The sequence below is a fragment of the Prunus persica genome, chromosome G6, assembly GCF_000346465.2.
Source record: "Prunus persica cultivar Lovell chromosome G6, Prunus_persica_NCBIv2, whole genome shotgun sequence".
Lineage (NCBI taxonomy): Eukaryota > Viridiplantae > Streptophyta > Magnoliopsida > Rosales > Rosaceae > Prunus > Prunus persica.
The window spans coordinates 30,591,168-30,608,424 of NC_034014.1; the positions used below are offsets into that span (position 1 = coordinate 30,591,168).

Below are 17,257 nucleotides of genomic sequence, written 5' to 3' on the forward strand. Positions count from 1 at the left end.
GCCTCCATGGCTAAGGCAGCACCAAAATTAAAGGTGACGCCTCTCCTTAGAAAATGGTTTTATTTTGTACATTACATTCTCTCTCTCTCTCTCTCTCTCTCTCTCTCTATATATATATATATATATATATATATAGATAGATATAGTGATAACTTAACTTCATTCATATCTCTTCATTTCTCTTTCTAGAAACAAAGATAACAAATAAATAAAGAAGTTCAGGAAACAATAAACTGAGAGCTGCACGTACAGAAACAGAACTACAGGACAAACTTTTATTTGCAAAACTGAAGTTGAGATTGGTGATCTTATTATGATACACGTGGATCTAGTCCGGAGTCCGAACAGGACAGCCTACCAATGGAGCGAGGTTGGTTAATACTTAAAACACGAGTTTAGTTCCAAACTTGAGGTGGATAAAAGCACCTTTTAACTACCCAACTTAAAAGCATCCACAAAGAGGCCTAAGCATACACCAGCTTTCCAGTAATTTATCATCATGACTAAAGACTTCAGCCTCCCACTTGATTGAGAGGGGGGCTTTCTATACATAAGCATACCAATACCCTCAATGGCAGCAACCACAATACCTGCAACCAAAACATCCCAATCGCCGGTCTGTCCAAGGATTGTAGCCAATGCATTTGCCGTGTAGAAACCCAAAAGAAGAAGAAATATCTTCATGGGAAAATTTTTTCTGGCTATATTCAGCTTCTCCAATAGCTGTCTTCCACCTGCAGTCACTATCCGACCCAATCGAGTGCGATTGAGATCAGAGCTGTTGCCATCGATGCCCTCTTGCCCACCATTATCAGGAACCCCACCTGTGTCCAAGGCAAAGGCTATTCTCCACTGATGCCTTGTTGAATGAAAACTGTGTCCGCATAACAGAAATAAGCAAGTTAAGAGGGGGGTATTGGTATATTCTTATAAAAGAAGAAGCATCAGCAAGTATTTTATCTAGTCGTACTTGGACCAGGACATGTATAATTCTTAAGTACAGTTCGGAGAACTTGGATTTGACGTGGATATATAATCAATCTACTGTAAACTAAACCAAAAAGAAAGTTCTATCAACTGTCGACTGTCCACAAAAGTTCCAAACTGACTCAACTCATTCTCTGTAAGTGGACTAAGCAGAATCTATACTTCGATCCGTTCAAGGTCCATTAGGTCTATGGCCACAGGATGAGAGGCAGCCCTTACTCATTCCTTTAAGCCCCTAATTCTTAGCGAAGGCAGGATTTTGGTACAAGTTCCTAATATACAGCACCACGTTCAAAATTTGGGCATCATTCTGTATAATAATATTCTGGTCTGGAACTCGGAAATAGATAGGTACAGAGCAGAGCGAAAAGAGGAAATCCAAAAATGAATGAAAGAATAACAGTCCTTGCCACAAGAAGGATGCATGCAACTCACTATTATTCAGAAGGGTTCAGGGATTTTATTATTTATTCCGGTGTCATAGAAATAAGAGAAATTTCAAATCATCTAAGATTCATGAAGAAAAGATAATGCAGTCAACTTTAATTCGTCAAGAAACAAGAACAAAGAAGAAAGAAAAACTCATGATGACCAATATTCAGGCTCAGACGCAGCATGAAGCCATATACAACACAAATCTTCATGATCTAGAAAAAAAACATTTGGTTTCATTAAGCATACCTCCTTTGGAGGAATGGCACAGACTTTATGCCAATCTTTGAAGTTTGCCTGATGAAACTTGGTTCACTGCAACCATTCTGGTTTGCAAGGGTTATAGGCGATCTTTCAGAGATTTGATTCTCCACTGCTAGTAAACTTGACTGTAGCATTGTAGTTCCCATTCGACAGGCCATGAACTACAATTATAGAAAATAAATGGATACACAATGTGAACAGTGATGATCTCTCATAAGAACCATGACGCAATATGGATTATCTTTTAGTACTCAAGGCTTCAATTGAACACTTTTGATTACTCAGTCGTTGAAACTAAGAATCATTAGGCCATACTCTTAAGACGTAAGGAGGTTATTTGTTAGTCCACTGTCATTATGTAAGTATGATTCTGAATAAGATGGTAGGCAGCACATGGTATGGACCTCATCAAGCCCCAAGACCAGAACGTAAACCTAAACCTTACTCCGCTACCCCTTCAAAACCAACTCATTCTTAGGGTTCCATCAATTTCCACAGCCACACTGGGCTCAAGCCACCAAATTTTTTTATCTGAGTCGTCCAGAACCAAATGAAAATTAATAAAAGAGAACAAATAGCATAATTAACACTATGAATTTAAGAACCTAAGTTAGTAATTACTAGAATCCTTAAGAACATAAGTTAGTAATTACTAGAATCCTTGAGAAAATAAATCAAACAAACACTAATGCAACAAGAAAAAATAAATAAAATACTTAACGTCACCTCTAAAAACCCATTTGCGCAAATACAATTAACAATCACCAAGAACCAAGATGATAAGAACCCCAGAGAAAAGGAAAATGTAACCAAAACTTGAAGAAATACTGAACCAACTACTAAGGATCCTTTCAAATAAATAACCCAGATAGCAGCAACTTCCGGGAAACAAATATAAATTCATAAAAGACAGATAAAAAGATTACTCGCCCTGAAAAAGAAGAAGACAAGTAGTCAAGAAGAAAGTGGCGATAGAATTACAAGTGCGTATCTTTATGTCTTCATGAATGACAAATGAAGAGCAGGCAGGAGTGAGCTCGGTGATTGCCTGGACTTTGCAGGCAGAGGTTTCTGTTTTTTTGTTGTTGATAGCAGTGGATTGTGTTCTTAATTTGAGCAATCAGCAACCAGACCAGAGCATGAGACCCAGCATAGTTGTTTTCTCTTTGTAAATATTACTCCTTTTTTCCATTTGTTTTGACCTTTTAGTTTAAATATACGAATTTACGAAAATTTCGACCCAAAAAAAAAAAGGTTTAAATATACGAATATGCTATACTTCTCAAATATATTCGAATATTTAAATAGTATAGCCGGACGGCTATACTCCTCAATTATTTCCGAAAACAAAAATCGTAGCGCCAGCGCGGCTATACTTCTTAAATATATTCGAATATTTAAATCCGGCTATACTTTTTAAACAGTATGACCGCGCGGCTATACTTCTCAAAAATATTCGTATATTTAAATAGTATGGCCGCGCGGCTATACTACTCAAATATGTTCTAATATTTAAATAGTATAGCCGCGCGGCTATAATGCTTAAAAAATATTATAATATTTAAATAGAATAGCCGTGCGGCTGTACCGCATAAAATATTCGAACATTTAAATAGTATAGCCGCCTGACTACACTGCTTAATTATTTTCGAATATCAAAATAGTACAGCCGCGTGGGTATACTGCTTAATTATTTTCGAATATCAAAATAGTACAGCCGCGTGGGTATACTGCTTAATTATTTTCGAATATCAAAATAGTATAGCCGCCCGGCTATACTATTTTGACCTCAAGCCATGCTATCTGTAATCTGTTTCTTCTTTCTTTCTTCTTCCGTAGTTACAGATACCCAAGGCCCAAGGACAAGACTTTGTCCTGTTTCTGAACCTCCTGAAGAGACAAAAGAAAGCAATTTAGTGGAAGACAAAATGGGGAGTGCCATTCTGATGCTAGAGCTCTTTTTATGCCTCACTGTCTATGCAGCAAGTGAAGAATTCGAATTCTCGTCTGCAAAATCCAGTTCGCACAGGAGAGTGATAGATGTAAAGGGAGGCCCAGAGTCACTAGTGTGGGTGGTTCAGCTTTCTGATCTCCATTTCAGTGTCCACCATCCTGACAGAGCACTTGACTTCAAGAACCTTGTGGGGCCTGCTCTCTCCATGATCAACCCTTCTCTGGTCCTCATCACCGGTGATCTCACAGGTTTTTGTTTTTATTTCTTTTTACCGTTCCCCTTTGAAAGTATTTCCCTTTTATGTTTTGCTGATTTAGCTTCATGTATGTCGAAGATTTCATGTTATGTTTGGATTTTTTTTCCCTCAAGTCAGGATTCAGGATTGTATTGTATGTAAAAGAGGAATATTTTTCTCTCTTTCTCTTTCTCTTTTTTTATTGGATTGGGGAAGTCATAAATAGCTTAGCAATCTGAGACTATACTCAATCTTGATATTCTCAAATGTTGATAACTAATGCGTCAAGTCTCACGCTTGAAATGATAATAGAAAGCCCTGTTACGCATTTAGCTTATTCACTACTGGGGCAAGAGATGGATGCAAAGTGTTTGCTGTTTGGAACCATACTTTAATCAATAATCTTCATAGTTATGCTTGGCTTTTCTTCTATAACAATATTAATAGTGATAGTTTTAATAATCTTATTTTCCTTATCTCCTTCAGATGGAAAAAGCAAGGATTTGTTGACAATGAAGCAAAATGAGGAGGAGTGGGTGGAATACCAGAACATGATGGAAGATGTGATAAAAAGGAGTGGACTTGACAGGAGTATCTTCTTTGATCTTAGAGGGAATCATGATAACTTTGGCGTACCGGTGCTTGGTGGTTCCTTTGATTTCTTTTCAAAGTATAGCATCAATGGGCAGTTGGGCAGAACTGGGAATATCAATAGTGTCACACTTCAGGTCAGTTATTCCTTTCAAGGAAATCCCAAACAGTTCCAAGGTTTCAATAACTGAACATTAAGTTGTGTAACCTAACATTGAGTTGAACTTTAATTGTACATTCCCATTTCCCAATTTTTGACTACAGATGCTGGCATTCCATTGAGTGTTTGTTAATTCAAAAGCTTTTCATAATTTTCCCAATTTTACACTTTTCTCTACGTCCAGACTGGCGAGCGGAAGCATCTATTTGTTGGAGTTGATAGCACAATGTCTGTTGGTCTACGAGGTCCCACTAATCTTTTTGGGCATCCAACTGATCAACTATTAGCAGAACTGGATATGGAGCTCTCACAGTGGGATTCTCAATCAGAAAAACCATTAAGCAAGATTTCCTTTGGGCATTTTCCTCTTTCATTCTCAGCAATCTCATACTCTGGGAAGAGCCTAAAAGATATCTTCCTCAATCATTCCATATCAGCTTATATATGTGGGCATCTGCATACACGGTTTGGTAAAAACTTGAAGCGGCATCATCAGTTTAGTCGTCATTTTTTATCCTTGCAGAAATTTTTCCAGCTAAATGTACACCAATTTTCTTTTCATGGTACTGCTAATTGTTCAATTGAAGCCCCTGCGGCTAGAGAATTCTGGGAGTGGGAGATGGGTGACTGGAGGAAGAGCAGAGCCATGAGAATTTTGGCCATTGATAGAGGTCATGTTTCGTATGTTGACATTGACTTCATGTCAGGCACCAAAAAGACTATCATATTGCCAACTTTTCCCCTGGACTCACGGTTCATGTCAACATCTTCATCCCATCACAAGTATGAATGTCATGCTATGGTATCTTACGAGACAGTAAGAGCCCTGGTATTTTCTGTTTCTCCAATTGTGTCGGTTATGACTAGGATCTATGACTCAAGACCTGGATATCTCAATCTGGTATTTGAGGCACCCATGAGAAAGCTCGTGGATAACACCTCCAGGGGAGATCTTTATGTTGCTCCATGGAATTATAGAGCCTTTGAGGATCCAATTCCTAATAGATATTGGCTGCAAATAGAAGCAACTGACTTCATGGGCAGATCGACTTCAACTGATTTACGGCCGTTTTCCATAAATGGTCTTAGTACTATGATTTCATGGACATGGAAGGAGTTTATGGTCATGGGTTGTCAATGGGCTGCCTTGTATTACCCAATGTTCTGGTGTGCTGTATACTTTATACTCTCCATTCTCCTTATTCCAAAAGCTCTCCTCATTTTCTCAATTAGGCATTTCACTTACAAGAATAAGGGCTTCCTAAATGGCATAGGATTTGTTTTACAGGAGCTTTGCAGGGTTCCCTTCACATGGTTTGGTTTTTTAGGATACTTATTCTACCTTATATTATTCCCCTGGTTTTTTGGGAAAGTTTTCACGGATGGCAAGGATAAAGGATACATGACCTATATGGGGTGGGTAGTTAAATCTTTCAATCAAAAGGGAAAACATGAATATGCCGGATCTCCAGATATAATGGTGGTTGTTCTTCCACATCTCTTCTTTGTGGTTTTTCCTGCTATTTTGCTGACTGGGGCTTTGGCTACTGAAAAACAGATCTCCAGGGAAAAATTTCTCTCACTTACGGGGAAGAAAGAAGATGACTATGATCAGGAGGAAAGGAGTTCTTTATGGTATGATTACCAAGGGAGTAGGAAATCAAATTCCTGTGTTGGAAACCGGTGGATTCGAAAAGTTCTTTTGGTTCTTTGCTTGGCAGTTTGTTGGAAGCATTTTATGGTAAGGTTCCTTTCACCGATCTATTTCTGCTTGAAATACATGTAGTTCATGGGAACGGGATCGTGGTACATTTTATCTAAAGTATTTGAGTGTAGTCATTAACCCTCATTGCTCTCTCTCAAGTTACAGAGGGACCTCTTCAATCCTTGGTGGTAGGCTTATTTGTTAGACCTTTCTTGTCCCCTTATATTATTTGAATTGTTAAATCACATCATTTTATTTTGTGAAGTACATATGTGAATACTCATCCCAACTTCTTAAGATGATGGAGGCAAGAAATTGTTTGGAACCTTGCAACCACCATTCTAAAACGTTGCGAGGTCTCCAAACTAAATTTCCTTTCCTCTGTCATCCTGGGAACCGTATTGGAGAAATGACTACTAGGTAATAAATTGAGATGCATATTTTGTTTTGTTTTTTCTTTTTCTGTAAATGGTTTGCATCATTTTACTCATATATGTTTTACTTTGGTTTCTTTCTTTCTTTTGTCCTTGGATTACAGAATTGCAGGGCTCTCATCAAAGCATACGAGATGAATCCCATTCTCAATTTTCCAGGATATAGCCTCACAATTCCACTACAGTTGGCTTATACTGTCTACAAAACTAGGAGTATATAATACTATGCACATTGCAGAGTGCAAAATTGGGCTCACATTTCTTAAAGTTGTATCAACATTCCTTGCTGAATAGGACGCATTTCATGCAGGCTTGGGTTCACATGAACAAACAAAACAACAGGAAGAAGTGATGTTTTGAGGTCTGCTATGGCAGATAATATTTGAAGTGGGTTTGGATTTGGTGATGAATTGGTTGTGTTGCATTTAAGAAGGCAAAGCGACTCCTAAGAATTAAGAAATTGATGTTGGGAGAGCGGGCAGCCCTAGTCCCCTAGTATGTTAATTGTTACAAGTGGCTGTAGGCTGTACCCCTAATGTGCTGTGGCATCAATTTACAAAACTGAAGTAAGGAAGTTGTGTTTGTTGTGTAATACAATATGGCTCTATGCAGTTGTAGAAGACTTGCAGTCTTTGCATCCATTTTGTCAATTTAAACTGGAACTTTTATGATAGTTATTTCAAAAACATAGTATGATTTGTTTGAAATGCAGAAAGTGGAGAGGAGGCTGAAATCGGTTTGCTGACAATATTCTGCAGCAACTCAGTGGTTGGTTGGTATCATCTTGGGTTGATATTCCCAGCCTAACCTAGTGGAGTCTGATGGTTCACTTGTGTGCCACTCTGAAAAACCCAAGAAATCCAAATCCATCTTATCTCAGGCACTAAAAATTAATCTCCAGGAACACAATTGTTACTGATCTATTCTGTAAGTTTGAAGCGGCGGTGGGACGCATGCATGATCGAACACACACTCTCTCTCTCGCTCTCCCCCTCCTCGTTTTAGACCTGTATATATTGCAGAAAATTCAAGTGAGTTTCATCCAGAGCTTCAGAGTCTGGGACCAATGAAGTATGTAATTTTTTTTCCGTTCCTTTCCTGTAATTTAAGGAGTTGATGAGTGTGAAAACCATGTACTACTGCTTGGAGGGGGGGTTGGTTTATATTCACTAACCCTGCAGTGTCCTTTCAGGTGTTTGTATCTCACTACTCATGTCACGAGGTGTTTGTATCTGGATCTCTACTGTTTTATGACATTTCTCCCCTCTCTCTGTCTCTTTCTCCCTTTTGAATTTATTTACATTGAAATAAACTCCTAAAACATGAAGACCTAAACACAATCTTGTTTGATATTTAGAATTATCGTACCCTCCACCTTTTCTCTTTCTACTAACTAGCTAGTAGCCAGGCGTGTGTCAATTGGTTTTTCGGTGGTTTGTTGTACTTGTTTTTTCATTTTAAAAATCAAGAAAGAGAAACAGGCGCACATCCCTTTGCATAAGAGTAATCTAATCAAGGAAGCCCTTGCTAATTGCCGAACGCTGGTGCAAAGAAAAGCAGTGTTTTCTCACCCTACTGAAAAAGGAAATTATTGAGAACGGATCAAAGCCAAAAGGGATTTTTCTTTTTCTTTTTTTCCTTTTTGGTATTCAAGATGAGAAAAAGAAAGATAAATTGTACATACTTATTTCATTTGTGCAGGGGCCAATTCAGTTTCTTGTCCCCAACTAGTTTACTCTTACAACCCACTTTAAAGCTTCAAACTTGCTACAAGTTTATCAGCAACTGATAATGACAAGAAAATTACAGATGAAGGCATTTGCATGAATCAAAGACAGCCACCGAAAGCTAGACAAACAGTAGGAACTATATACAGCTCATGTTCCAATAAACAAGACGGACAGAGTATAACTCCTTCCTCCCACCCTTCTTATTTTCTGCATTGTCCTCGCTCCTATAATTCCAAAGATAAAGTAACCAGTTGAAATTTTACCCTCCCTAGCAAACCCCTAGGTGCTTATCCACAGAAACCTGCCAGCCAAAGAGGCAAAACCAAGGCCTCGACATCCAAGTAGGTCAATTTGCATAGGAAAAATAAGTTATCGGCGTTGTTGACACATCTGGCACACCGTGGCCGACTTGACATTTGCAAAGGTGCAGTGTTCACAGGACCAGTGGCCTAAATCATCAATATTTCTACTAGAACTACTTGACCTTGATGTTGTTGCCTTGCCCCTCCCACCTCTTCCCTTGTTGCTTGTGCCTCCCAAATTCTTTGAGCTTGCTGTCCTGCTGCAGGCACCATGGGAGTCCACATCTGATAGACCATTCTCCAGAGCTCGAACTAAATTTTCAAAGTAGTTCCGAGTCACACTGTTTTCATTGAATTTGAACCATAAATCAATAAGTTGAAAAGCTATATCATCCCAAGTCGGTCAACATGTAAAGTAAAAAATATTTGAAAATGAGTTTGATAATCTAAAAAAATAAAAACAAAAAACTCTCTGATACATGACGTTGAGCAAAGGCTTCTGCAAGATCGTACTTGCTTTTGAAATCTTAAAAAGTCATAGAATAATGTGGACAATCTGACATGCCTTGCTTCACTTTACCAAGTTGCCAACAACCCCCACCGCCAAAACCACACACACAAAAATAATAATAATAACAAATAACCACCCTTCCCTTTGACCCAAGCCACTACCTCCCAGCAGTAGTCAACTTATCCAATGAGAAATACAGAAGGTAAAATCTTTAGTTCAAAATAACCTGGTCAATCCAGCAAGTTTTGTGCGGAACTCATTGAAATCTTTCGATGGGTCCTCTTCATTGAGGTAAACTTGTAGCTCCTTTTCTGCACATTGATGAAGTCGTTCCAACCCAGACTCAGCTTCACCTGCAGAAACAGATTAATTAGGATAAGTCAACAACATGCAATGTCTATCTTCAAGCCTGAGAAAATGACATACCTTGCAAGTACTCAAAGAACTGTCTCTTGGCATGTTCATGCTCAGGTAAATAATATCCATAGGCATACGTCCATTTTAGTACTCGCCTACATTCAACTATCTGTAAATGGAGAAAATCAAATAAGAAGAAGCAATCGTCTCTCAGTAGAAAAGTGAACTTGTGGTGTACCTGTAGCCAGGCCTCTGTAATGAACTTCAGCTGTGACTCAGGTTGGCACTGGATGTCGCTCAGCTTCTCAAGCTACATTGACACAAAATCGAAACTATAGATTACTTAAAAAGCAGAATGCCAACTAGTAGGAAAGAAAGGAGAAAATTGTACATTTATTAAATGCACTATGCTACATATAGGCCCAGGAACACATTCACCACAATTGATAGCCACATCAATCAGCTATACCAGCATCACTAACCAAGAAAGCCCTGATAGTAAAAGGTTTTACTTACATGCACAGTTTGCATCTGCTGCAAGTCTGCAAGTGCTTTTTGCCTGGACTGTAGTGATGGGGAAAAAAGGGAATATTTTTAGATTCTAACTTAAAATACTTTAGAAGTCTCACAGATTAAAATGGAAAACAAGTATTTAAAATTATACAAAGGGCTAAAGCATTAATTTCTTTTTAACAGGTATATCCATATGTGTGGACGCACCCTTACAAGATTATTTATTACCAAGGAGTGAAGTGTACGCAAGTCAACCAAAAGCAACAAGACATTTTATAAAAGTTAGCCGACTTAAGCAAACTGATCGCATCAATCACAATGACCGGTTTGTCAACAGATTTGTCGCCTATCTTTCATAATGAGGGCCACAACATAAATGAAAAAATAAAAATTGTCTTCTGCACAAGCGCCACAGAGACACATAATGTATAATTATTTACTACAAAGGTTAAATATAGCTAAATAAGTTAAGCACAACCTAAATGACTTAATTTAGAAAGATGCCGTTTAGATAATTAACAAACATTACAAACATGAGCAAACATGGAACTTCGGAAAAACCTATCGTTTCAAGCACAATGACAAGAACTGAATCAGTTTTACTATATTTTTGACAAACTTGTACATACCGATTGATTGGTTGCCCATCTTTCATAATAATGAGTGTACCTCTCTAGAGAGTTCTTGGCCATCTCTCTTCGTTTCTCTGTCTCATCATACTGTAAATAACAATACAATAATAATTATATAACATGCCACATACTGAAATAGTAGCTTGAGAAAATACTCAACCATCAAAATAGAGTTGGAAACTACATTAACATACCACTCCCTCCTGCTTTGCTGTCTCATAACGATTACATGCATAAAATCCACCTGTCCTTTCACCATGATCCGACCATGCACCGAGGCAAAGCCTGAAATCATCTACAACTTGTATCAAAATGTACCAGAAAGATTATTTTTTTGGGGGTTTTTTTGAGCAGATATTGTTCACACAAGATGCATGACAACATGAAATCCAGCTTTGACATAACAAGTTATGACTACCTAAAAGACTAGAAACAAACGTAAAGGTAATAAATCACATTCCATTATGATGCACAAGAAATCAAAAACAACAGGTAGTAGAGCTAAAAAGCTTACCAGCAAAACTCAAATTTACAAGGTGGTGTGCAAGTGATATGCATACAGCCTTGGTTTTTCTCAATTGGTCTCTTGCACTTTGGGCACGGCTTAGAATTAGCCAATATCCTGAAATCCATCAACATTTTAACTTAGCATTTTTGGCCTAAAATCAATACAGGCAACAAAACATTTTGTGAGCCACTGTTTATTATAATGTATTGAAGGCATTCACACGACTGTAAATAACCAGACCTATTGTTGGCATGTGCACAAGAGAGATATAGGCCCTTTAAGATTTCAAAGTTCTTGGGAATGGATACATGTATATATTCGTGAAGTATTTGTGAGATCATGCAAAACAAGGGGAATCTTGAAGATTAGTCTTCTTTCAATCCATCCCTGTTGTAACCCAGGATACCCATCTCTCTTTGTGGTTATACCCTTCAAAATATTTGTAATAGGAACTGAAATTAAGCAGGACTTTATCCTTATTATAACCTTAACAAACCAAACGTTGAGATATTTTACTCTCTTCAATAGTTTGGGAATCATCTAGAACTTAGTTCCCAACTAATAAAGTCCATGTTAAGGTGACCATTCCACACCAACTTTTGTACCACATATTTATGTACTATCTAGCTAATAAGATTTTTATGCTGTAATATGATCAAAAGGCATATCCATGTGGGCAAGGGTAGAAAGGCCACACAATTATCAAGGCAGGTACTGGGCCATGCTTTCACCACACACCACTTTACATCAGTACATAGATTATTGTCCCATCATCCTATGGCCCAAGGAGGAGTCCAATGTTCAAATGTGACCACTGTTCTCAAACTTTATATGTTTATTTTGTCGCCAATCACTAACGTATTGCATACCAATTCATATTTTCAGATTCGGCACTATTCTTTAATATCCATTTTGCCACAGTGCCGCAATCAACCGGACGGTGAGCTTCCTCAGTACACTGCAAGGTAAAATTCATATGATGTAAATGCCAGGAGCACTAATGAAGCAAGGATAGTCCAAAATTTTCAAACACGAGTATCCAAGTAATTTTCCTTTTCGATAAAAGAAAAGGGGATCCAAAGATAATTTTCAAAAGTTATGTGGTTGTTTCTTCTTTTCTTTTTTTGAAAAAAAAAATTATATACATCCAAGTGCTATTCTAATATATTTAAGGGGTTATATGAAAACAAAACAAAGAATAAAATAAGAATAGGAAGGAAGAACATATATATGTATTATTTTATCAACACATCCTGTGTCCCGTGTGCATGCAACATGCACAGATATGCAGTTCCCTTCAAAATTTATATTCAGTGAAGATAAAAACTATCTGTGAAGAATTTGAAGAAACTCACATTCCAGCAAAAGCTATATGAACAGCGGCAGGTAACATCATAGCTTCCACCACCAACAATGAAATCTATAGCATAATCACAGCCTGGAGCAGGACACCATTTGGTCTACAAAGAAACAGCATGAACAAGAAGAGTCAGCAAAATGTTGAATGAAGGCTTGTTAAAAGAATACTCCAATGCAAACTATAAGTTTGGAAACTCACTTAGAATCCACAAAGTAATACAGTACGAAGGTAATGATGATGTTGTACAGGACAATCAAAAGGTTTGGTATCTAGTAGTTGAGTCAGTAATGGTGTTTTATATTGAAAATATAATAATAACCATAGAACTCCAGCTGGGTTTTTAATCAGCAATAAGGCAATCTTTTATCAGCTCAACTAAGGCTAATTGGTCAACTTGCCAACAACAGTCGTCGTACATAATTAAACATTTTTGCATTTTTTGGGAGAAGAAAAACACTTGTCAAAGTTCCAACTTAAGATTACCTTCCTATTGTCTTCAACATAAGATCTAATAAAGTAGCGAGAATATTTCTCCTTGTCTTCAGCGGAAGCCAAAGCATTAATCATATCTTGACAAACAACGGCACCACAAGATGGATCCGGGCAGCGCAACATCAAACAGCCAGGGCCATCATTAATGGCTGTGCTAATATAACCTTGAAGGGAATAAGAAAATGATAAAAGAATGTAAGGTCAAACTCAAAACTCTATTTGGATACACAATAACAAAATGAAAAAAGATAGAAAGTTCAAAAATTCAAATTCCGGGATATAAAATGACACACGTAAAAACACATATAAAACTTGTCTCAGTAGTGAGTAGCAGAAAATAGAGCTATAATACAAATAACGTAACTTTGCACTATTGACATTCATATCATGTATACATACATAATTTATATATAATATAGCTCCTACAAAATACTGTTTATTATGGGGAAAAAAAAAATTTGACAACAAAAGACCCGCTAAATTATGACAAGAAGAGAGGTAATTTGCCAGTCTTTCCTTTTAAGGGCGGCCATAGTAATGCCATTGACACTGACCTTGAACAGATAGGTGAGGTGCACATGTATGGAGGACTCTTGAGACAATAGTTTGACCAAATTACCGGCATATTTTTCTTATACAACATTCATCCCTGGTAATAATAGAAATGTGAAAAAATCATGCCACACTGTACTGAAAGTTCAGATTTCCCATGGAAGAAAAAGGAACACTATGAAAGTTGTACCAAACCTGCCCAGCATGAGGAACAAAAAGGATGGCCACAAGCTGCAGCATGCATCTTATCACGAGGATAGGTTTCAAAACAAATCCCACAGTTATGCTGTCAAAAAACAACATGTTATAAAAATATTTTAGCAATATATACCAGTTTGGAGCATTAAATCACCCAAAAAAAAGTAGTCAACATGCCCAACTATCTAGCGAAAAATGCTAGAACTTGATGAGATCCTAAAGCATAGGCTGCTTACTTCTTGAGCATTAGGGTAATCCACAACTGGTTTCTCCGGTAAGCCAACAGACCTGCGAACCTTTTCTTCATCTGCAAACCACTCATCATGTACTTTACTGACACTCCTGTGAGTACAAAGGAAGTATAGATTCTTACAAATAACGCACCATGGCATAAAGCTTATCAAATAAATGCATGGTAAACAAATTGGGTAAGGTCTGACGGAAATGATCTGACAAACTAAATTTAGTTCACAGTAACCCAGATATCCAGCACTAAAAGTAAAGGCAGTCCATTTGGACAGAAAAATGTAAAGCTAAATAAAAAATACACCAGACTGGAGACAGCATTTTACCAACTATAGTAGCGAAGCAGTATGCTAGCTGAAACCTTTGAAATGGAAAGCACTGTAGATATCCTCATAATATCCTCCTCTTGATGCTGACGAATGTCAGCTTCTGTCAAAACGGTGTAGTTTTGCTGCAACAAGAAACCAAAGAAATTACAACAACAATAATAGACCAAAGCCAAACTGATAAACTTATTTTGGGAGTATAGACAAGCATCAAAGCGTGTTTGAGTAATTCAATCGAGTTAAACAGTCAAATATTCTGTCTCCACATACACTCATCCAAAAGTCGTAACATTAAGATGCATACATAGTCTTAGTAAACAATGATATATAATGGAATTCCAAAAAAGAAAAAGGAAAGCAAGGAAATCACAACAAAATAAAGTTCTTTCAGAATACGCAAAACTTGGAATCCCCATGGAGAAAACCACTAACAAACAAATTTACCATGCCTGAAAGGCTCAATTAGTATGTATCTATAACTGACAAAATTTTCTCATCTTTTCAAATTAAGTTCCGAATTAGTGGATGCTGCCAACGGGAGTGGCGATGCCATACGCAAAAAGGAAGAGACTCATAGAATGGCAGAGGCAAATAGAGCTTTTGCACATTTTCGTTAATCCATGAACAGGATCTATATAGACACATAGACCCATGGATCCATACATCTCGATCGGAAAAGAATCAATAGAAAAGAAGGAATCGGAATTGATCGATATATTTCTCGAAACAAACGAAAAGGAAACAAAAGACGAAACATAAATCGTGGATCAACTAAGCCCTCTCGGGGACTTGTTTAAGAATAAGAAAGAGGAATCTCATGCAAATACCATGGAATAGACTCGACAATAAGTCTAAGTCATCGCATAATGCAATATGGCTCAGATTTTCAATATCTACTTTTCCAGAGCCAAGTGTTTCAAGAGACAGGCTACCAAATCGATGGGTTCAACAGAACAATGAACAACCTTTAAAAGGAGTCACAAAGGTGACAAAAACCAATTAATTCAACCATGGCCAGCTACTAATTAAATAAATACCAAATTGCTTCTAAACAGAATTGACATTATCAACCAACAAACGACTCTAACTTTAATAAATCAAGAGACAATAAGTAAAAACCAATCAGATATAATTAAACCATAACCCATGTAAATCACTTTTTTGTTAAGAATATCAGCACCTATGCAAATCCTTCCTTTGTTACACTAGCCAAATTAACCCAAATGTCAAAATCTAGAACGATTAACATTATCCCATCAAAATAATCTCAAAATTATAGCAGAATTAACATTACCATGATATATGCAAAGGCTCAGATTTTTTATAACCTCAACTAAACCAAATATCAAGATCAAACGCGATAAACATTAGCAGAATGCACAAACTAAATTCACATTTCTGATAAATCAATAAAACCAAACCTAAGATCAAAATCAGCAGCATTAACATTATCGCAACACGGGGAAAAAGTAAGAAAATTTGACATCAAACCCAACACCAAAATTAAGCGAAATTAACATATCACAACTAAAAAGGTTCGACTTTCACAACCCAGAATCAGAATGAAGAAAATTCAGATAACCAAAATCATTTTATAGAAACTAGAATAAGAAAATAAAAGAGCTGAAACTGTCATAATTAAAAATAAAATTAGCAGAAAGCCACCTGGTATCGATGTGAAGCGACATCATTGGAATCGTCGGAGTCGTTGTCGATGAACTCGTAATCGGCAACTCCAGCTTCGTCGCTGTCCATAGCGGCGGCTGCGTCGTCGTCGCCGCCACTATAGAAATCCTCGTCATTGTCGTCGTCATCATTGGCGTCGAGCATGTCGAACTCGTCGTCTGATTCCATTTCGTGGGTTTTCTGGTGAAGAGGATCAAAACCCTAATTGGGAACCAATCCTAATTGCATTGAACTAAAGAGGGCTGAGGTTGGGATTGGAGGAAAGAGAGAAATAGAGGGAGTGGCAAGTACGTAAATTAGAGGAGGAGGGAAGATTCTGAGGAAATGGAGAGAGGAAGAAAGAGAGGAAAATGTTGCTTTTCATGATGACTGAGATGGGGGGTAGGGTATTCGATCAAAAAACAAAAGATGGGGGTCAGGGGGAGAAATAAATGTGAATAGGAAAAAAAATTTGGGTTCGAAAAATGGGCCGCCCTAGGCGCTAGGCGGTATTTAGGTGGGTCTGGGCGGGTCGGGTTCCCTTTTTTTTAGATTTTTTTTTCCTGACTTCAAAGAAAACTTAGGTTTTCCACGATCCCTCGCCCACTAGAAAAACTTATATGAAACGGAAGTAATATTATTTTGCTATTTTCAGTTAATTACAGTCTGTTACATTAAAAAGTTATTATGTGTGGCATATCGTAATTGGCCGAGAATAGCAAAATAATGTTATTCCCAGTTCATGTAAGTATTTCTCCTCGCCCACCTGCTACGACATGCGACCCTCTCTCTCTCTAATTATCTATGCCCTTTTTTTATATATCCTTTTATTTTACATGATTTTGGTATAAATTTATAATTTATAATACAAAATAATTATTTTATAAAAAAAGGCCTAGACATCCACTTAGGCCTCGATTACTCCTCTAGGCGCTAGACCCCTGTCTCCCTCCTACCACCTAATGATTTTTCAAACATTGCACTATCCGAATAAGAAAATATGTTTTTTCTTTAATGATATAAATGTGTTACTGCAATTAAATGTTTTTTCTTATGTAATGGTACTTTTTCTTTATAAACCATCCATGGTAGTTATAAAAAAA

At 37.4% G+C, this 17,257-nt stretch overlaps 3 protein-coding genes across 6 annotated transcripts; 1 reads left to right on the forward strand and 2 right to left on the reverse strand.

The window, feature by feature from the left end:
* LOC18773783 (ycf20-like protein) lies at positions 248-2,878 on the reverse strand. Of its 2 annotated transcripts, none has more exons than XM_020567268.1 (3): positions 2,665-2,878; positions 1,669-1,844; positions 248-874 (listed from the first exon to the last, which is right to left on the reverse strand). In XM_020567268.1, exons 2-3 carry the CDS (start codon positions 1,839-1,841, stop codon positions 430-432), a joined length of 618 nt encoding a protein of 205 aa, XP_020422857.1. In that variant the 5' UTR covers positions 1,842-1,844; positions 2,665-2,878; the 3' UTR covers positions 248-429. The 2 variants fall into 2 exon arrangements, with proteins under 2 accessions (XP_020422857.1, XP_007205914.1); XM_007205852.2 differs by having other exon boundaries at positions 2,614-2,878.
* On the forward strand, positions 3,532-8,097 carry LOC18772855 (putative metallophosphoesterase At3g03305). Of its 3 annotated transcripts, none has more exons than XR_002271956.1 (5): positions 3,532-3,885; positions 4,359-4,600; positions 4,808-6,364; positions 6,867-7,328; positions 7,475-8,097. XR_002271956.1 is itself a non-coding variant. In XM_020565214.1 (5 exons), exons 1-5 carry the CDS (start codon positions 3,612-3,614, stop codon positions 6,981-6,983), a joined length of 2,112 nt encoding a protein of 703 aa, XP_020420803.1. In that variant the 5' UTR covers positions 3,532-3,611; the 3' UTR covers positions 6,984-8,097. The 3 variants fall into 3 exon arrangements, 2 of the variants coding, with proteins under 2 accessions (XP_020420803.1, XP_007208342.1); XM_020565214.1 differs by having other exon boundaries at positions 4,808-6,103; positions 6,182-6,364; positions 6,867-8,097; XM_007208280.2 differs by having other exon boundaries at positions 6,867-8,097.
* Positions 8,367-16,583, reverse strand: LOC18775224 (probable E3 ubiquitin-protein ligase ARI8). The gene is made up of 15 exons (XM_007208647.2): positions 16,155-16,583; positions 14,490-14,614; positions 14,154-14,259; positions 13,915-14,005; positions 13,159-13,331; positions 12,671-12,775; positions 12,185-12,273; positions 11,322-11,429; positions 11,002-11,092; positions 10,805-10,894; positions 10,179-10,226; positions 9,901-9,972; positions 9,732-9,831; positions 9,532-9,658; positions 8,367-9,135 (listed from the first exon to the last, which is right to left on the reverse strand). Exons 1-15 carry the CDS (start codon positions 16,341-16,343, stop codon positions 8,862-8,864), a joined length of 1,788 nt encoding a protein of 595 aa, XP_007208709.1. The 5' UTR covers positions 16,344-16,583; the 3' UTR covers positions 8,367-8,861.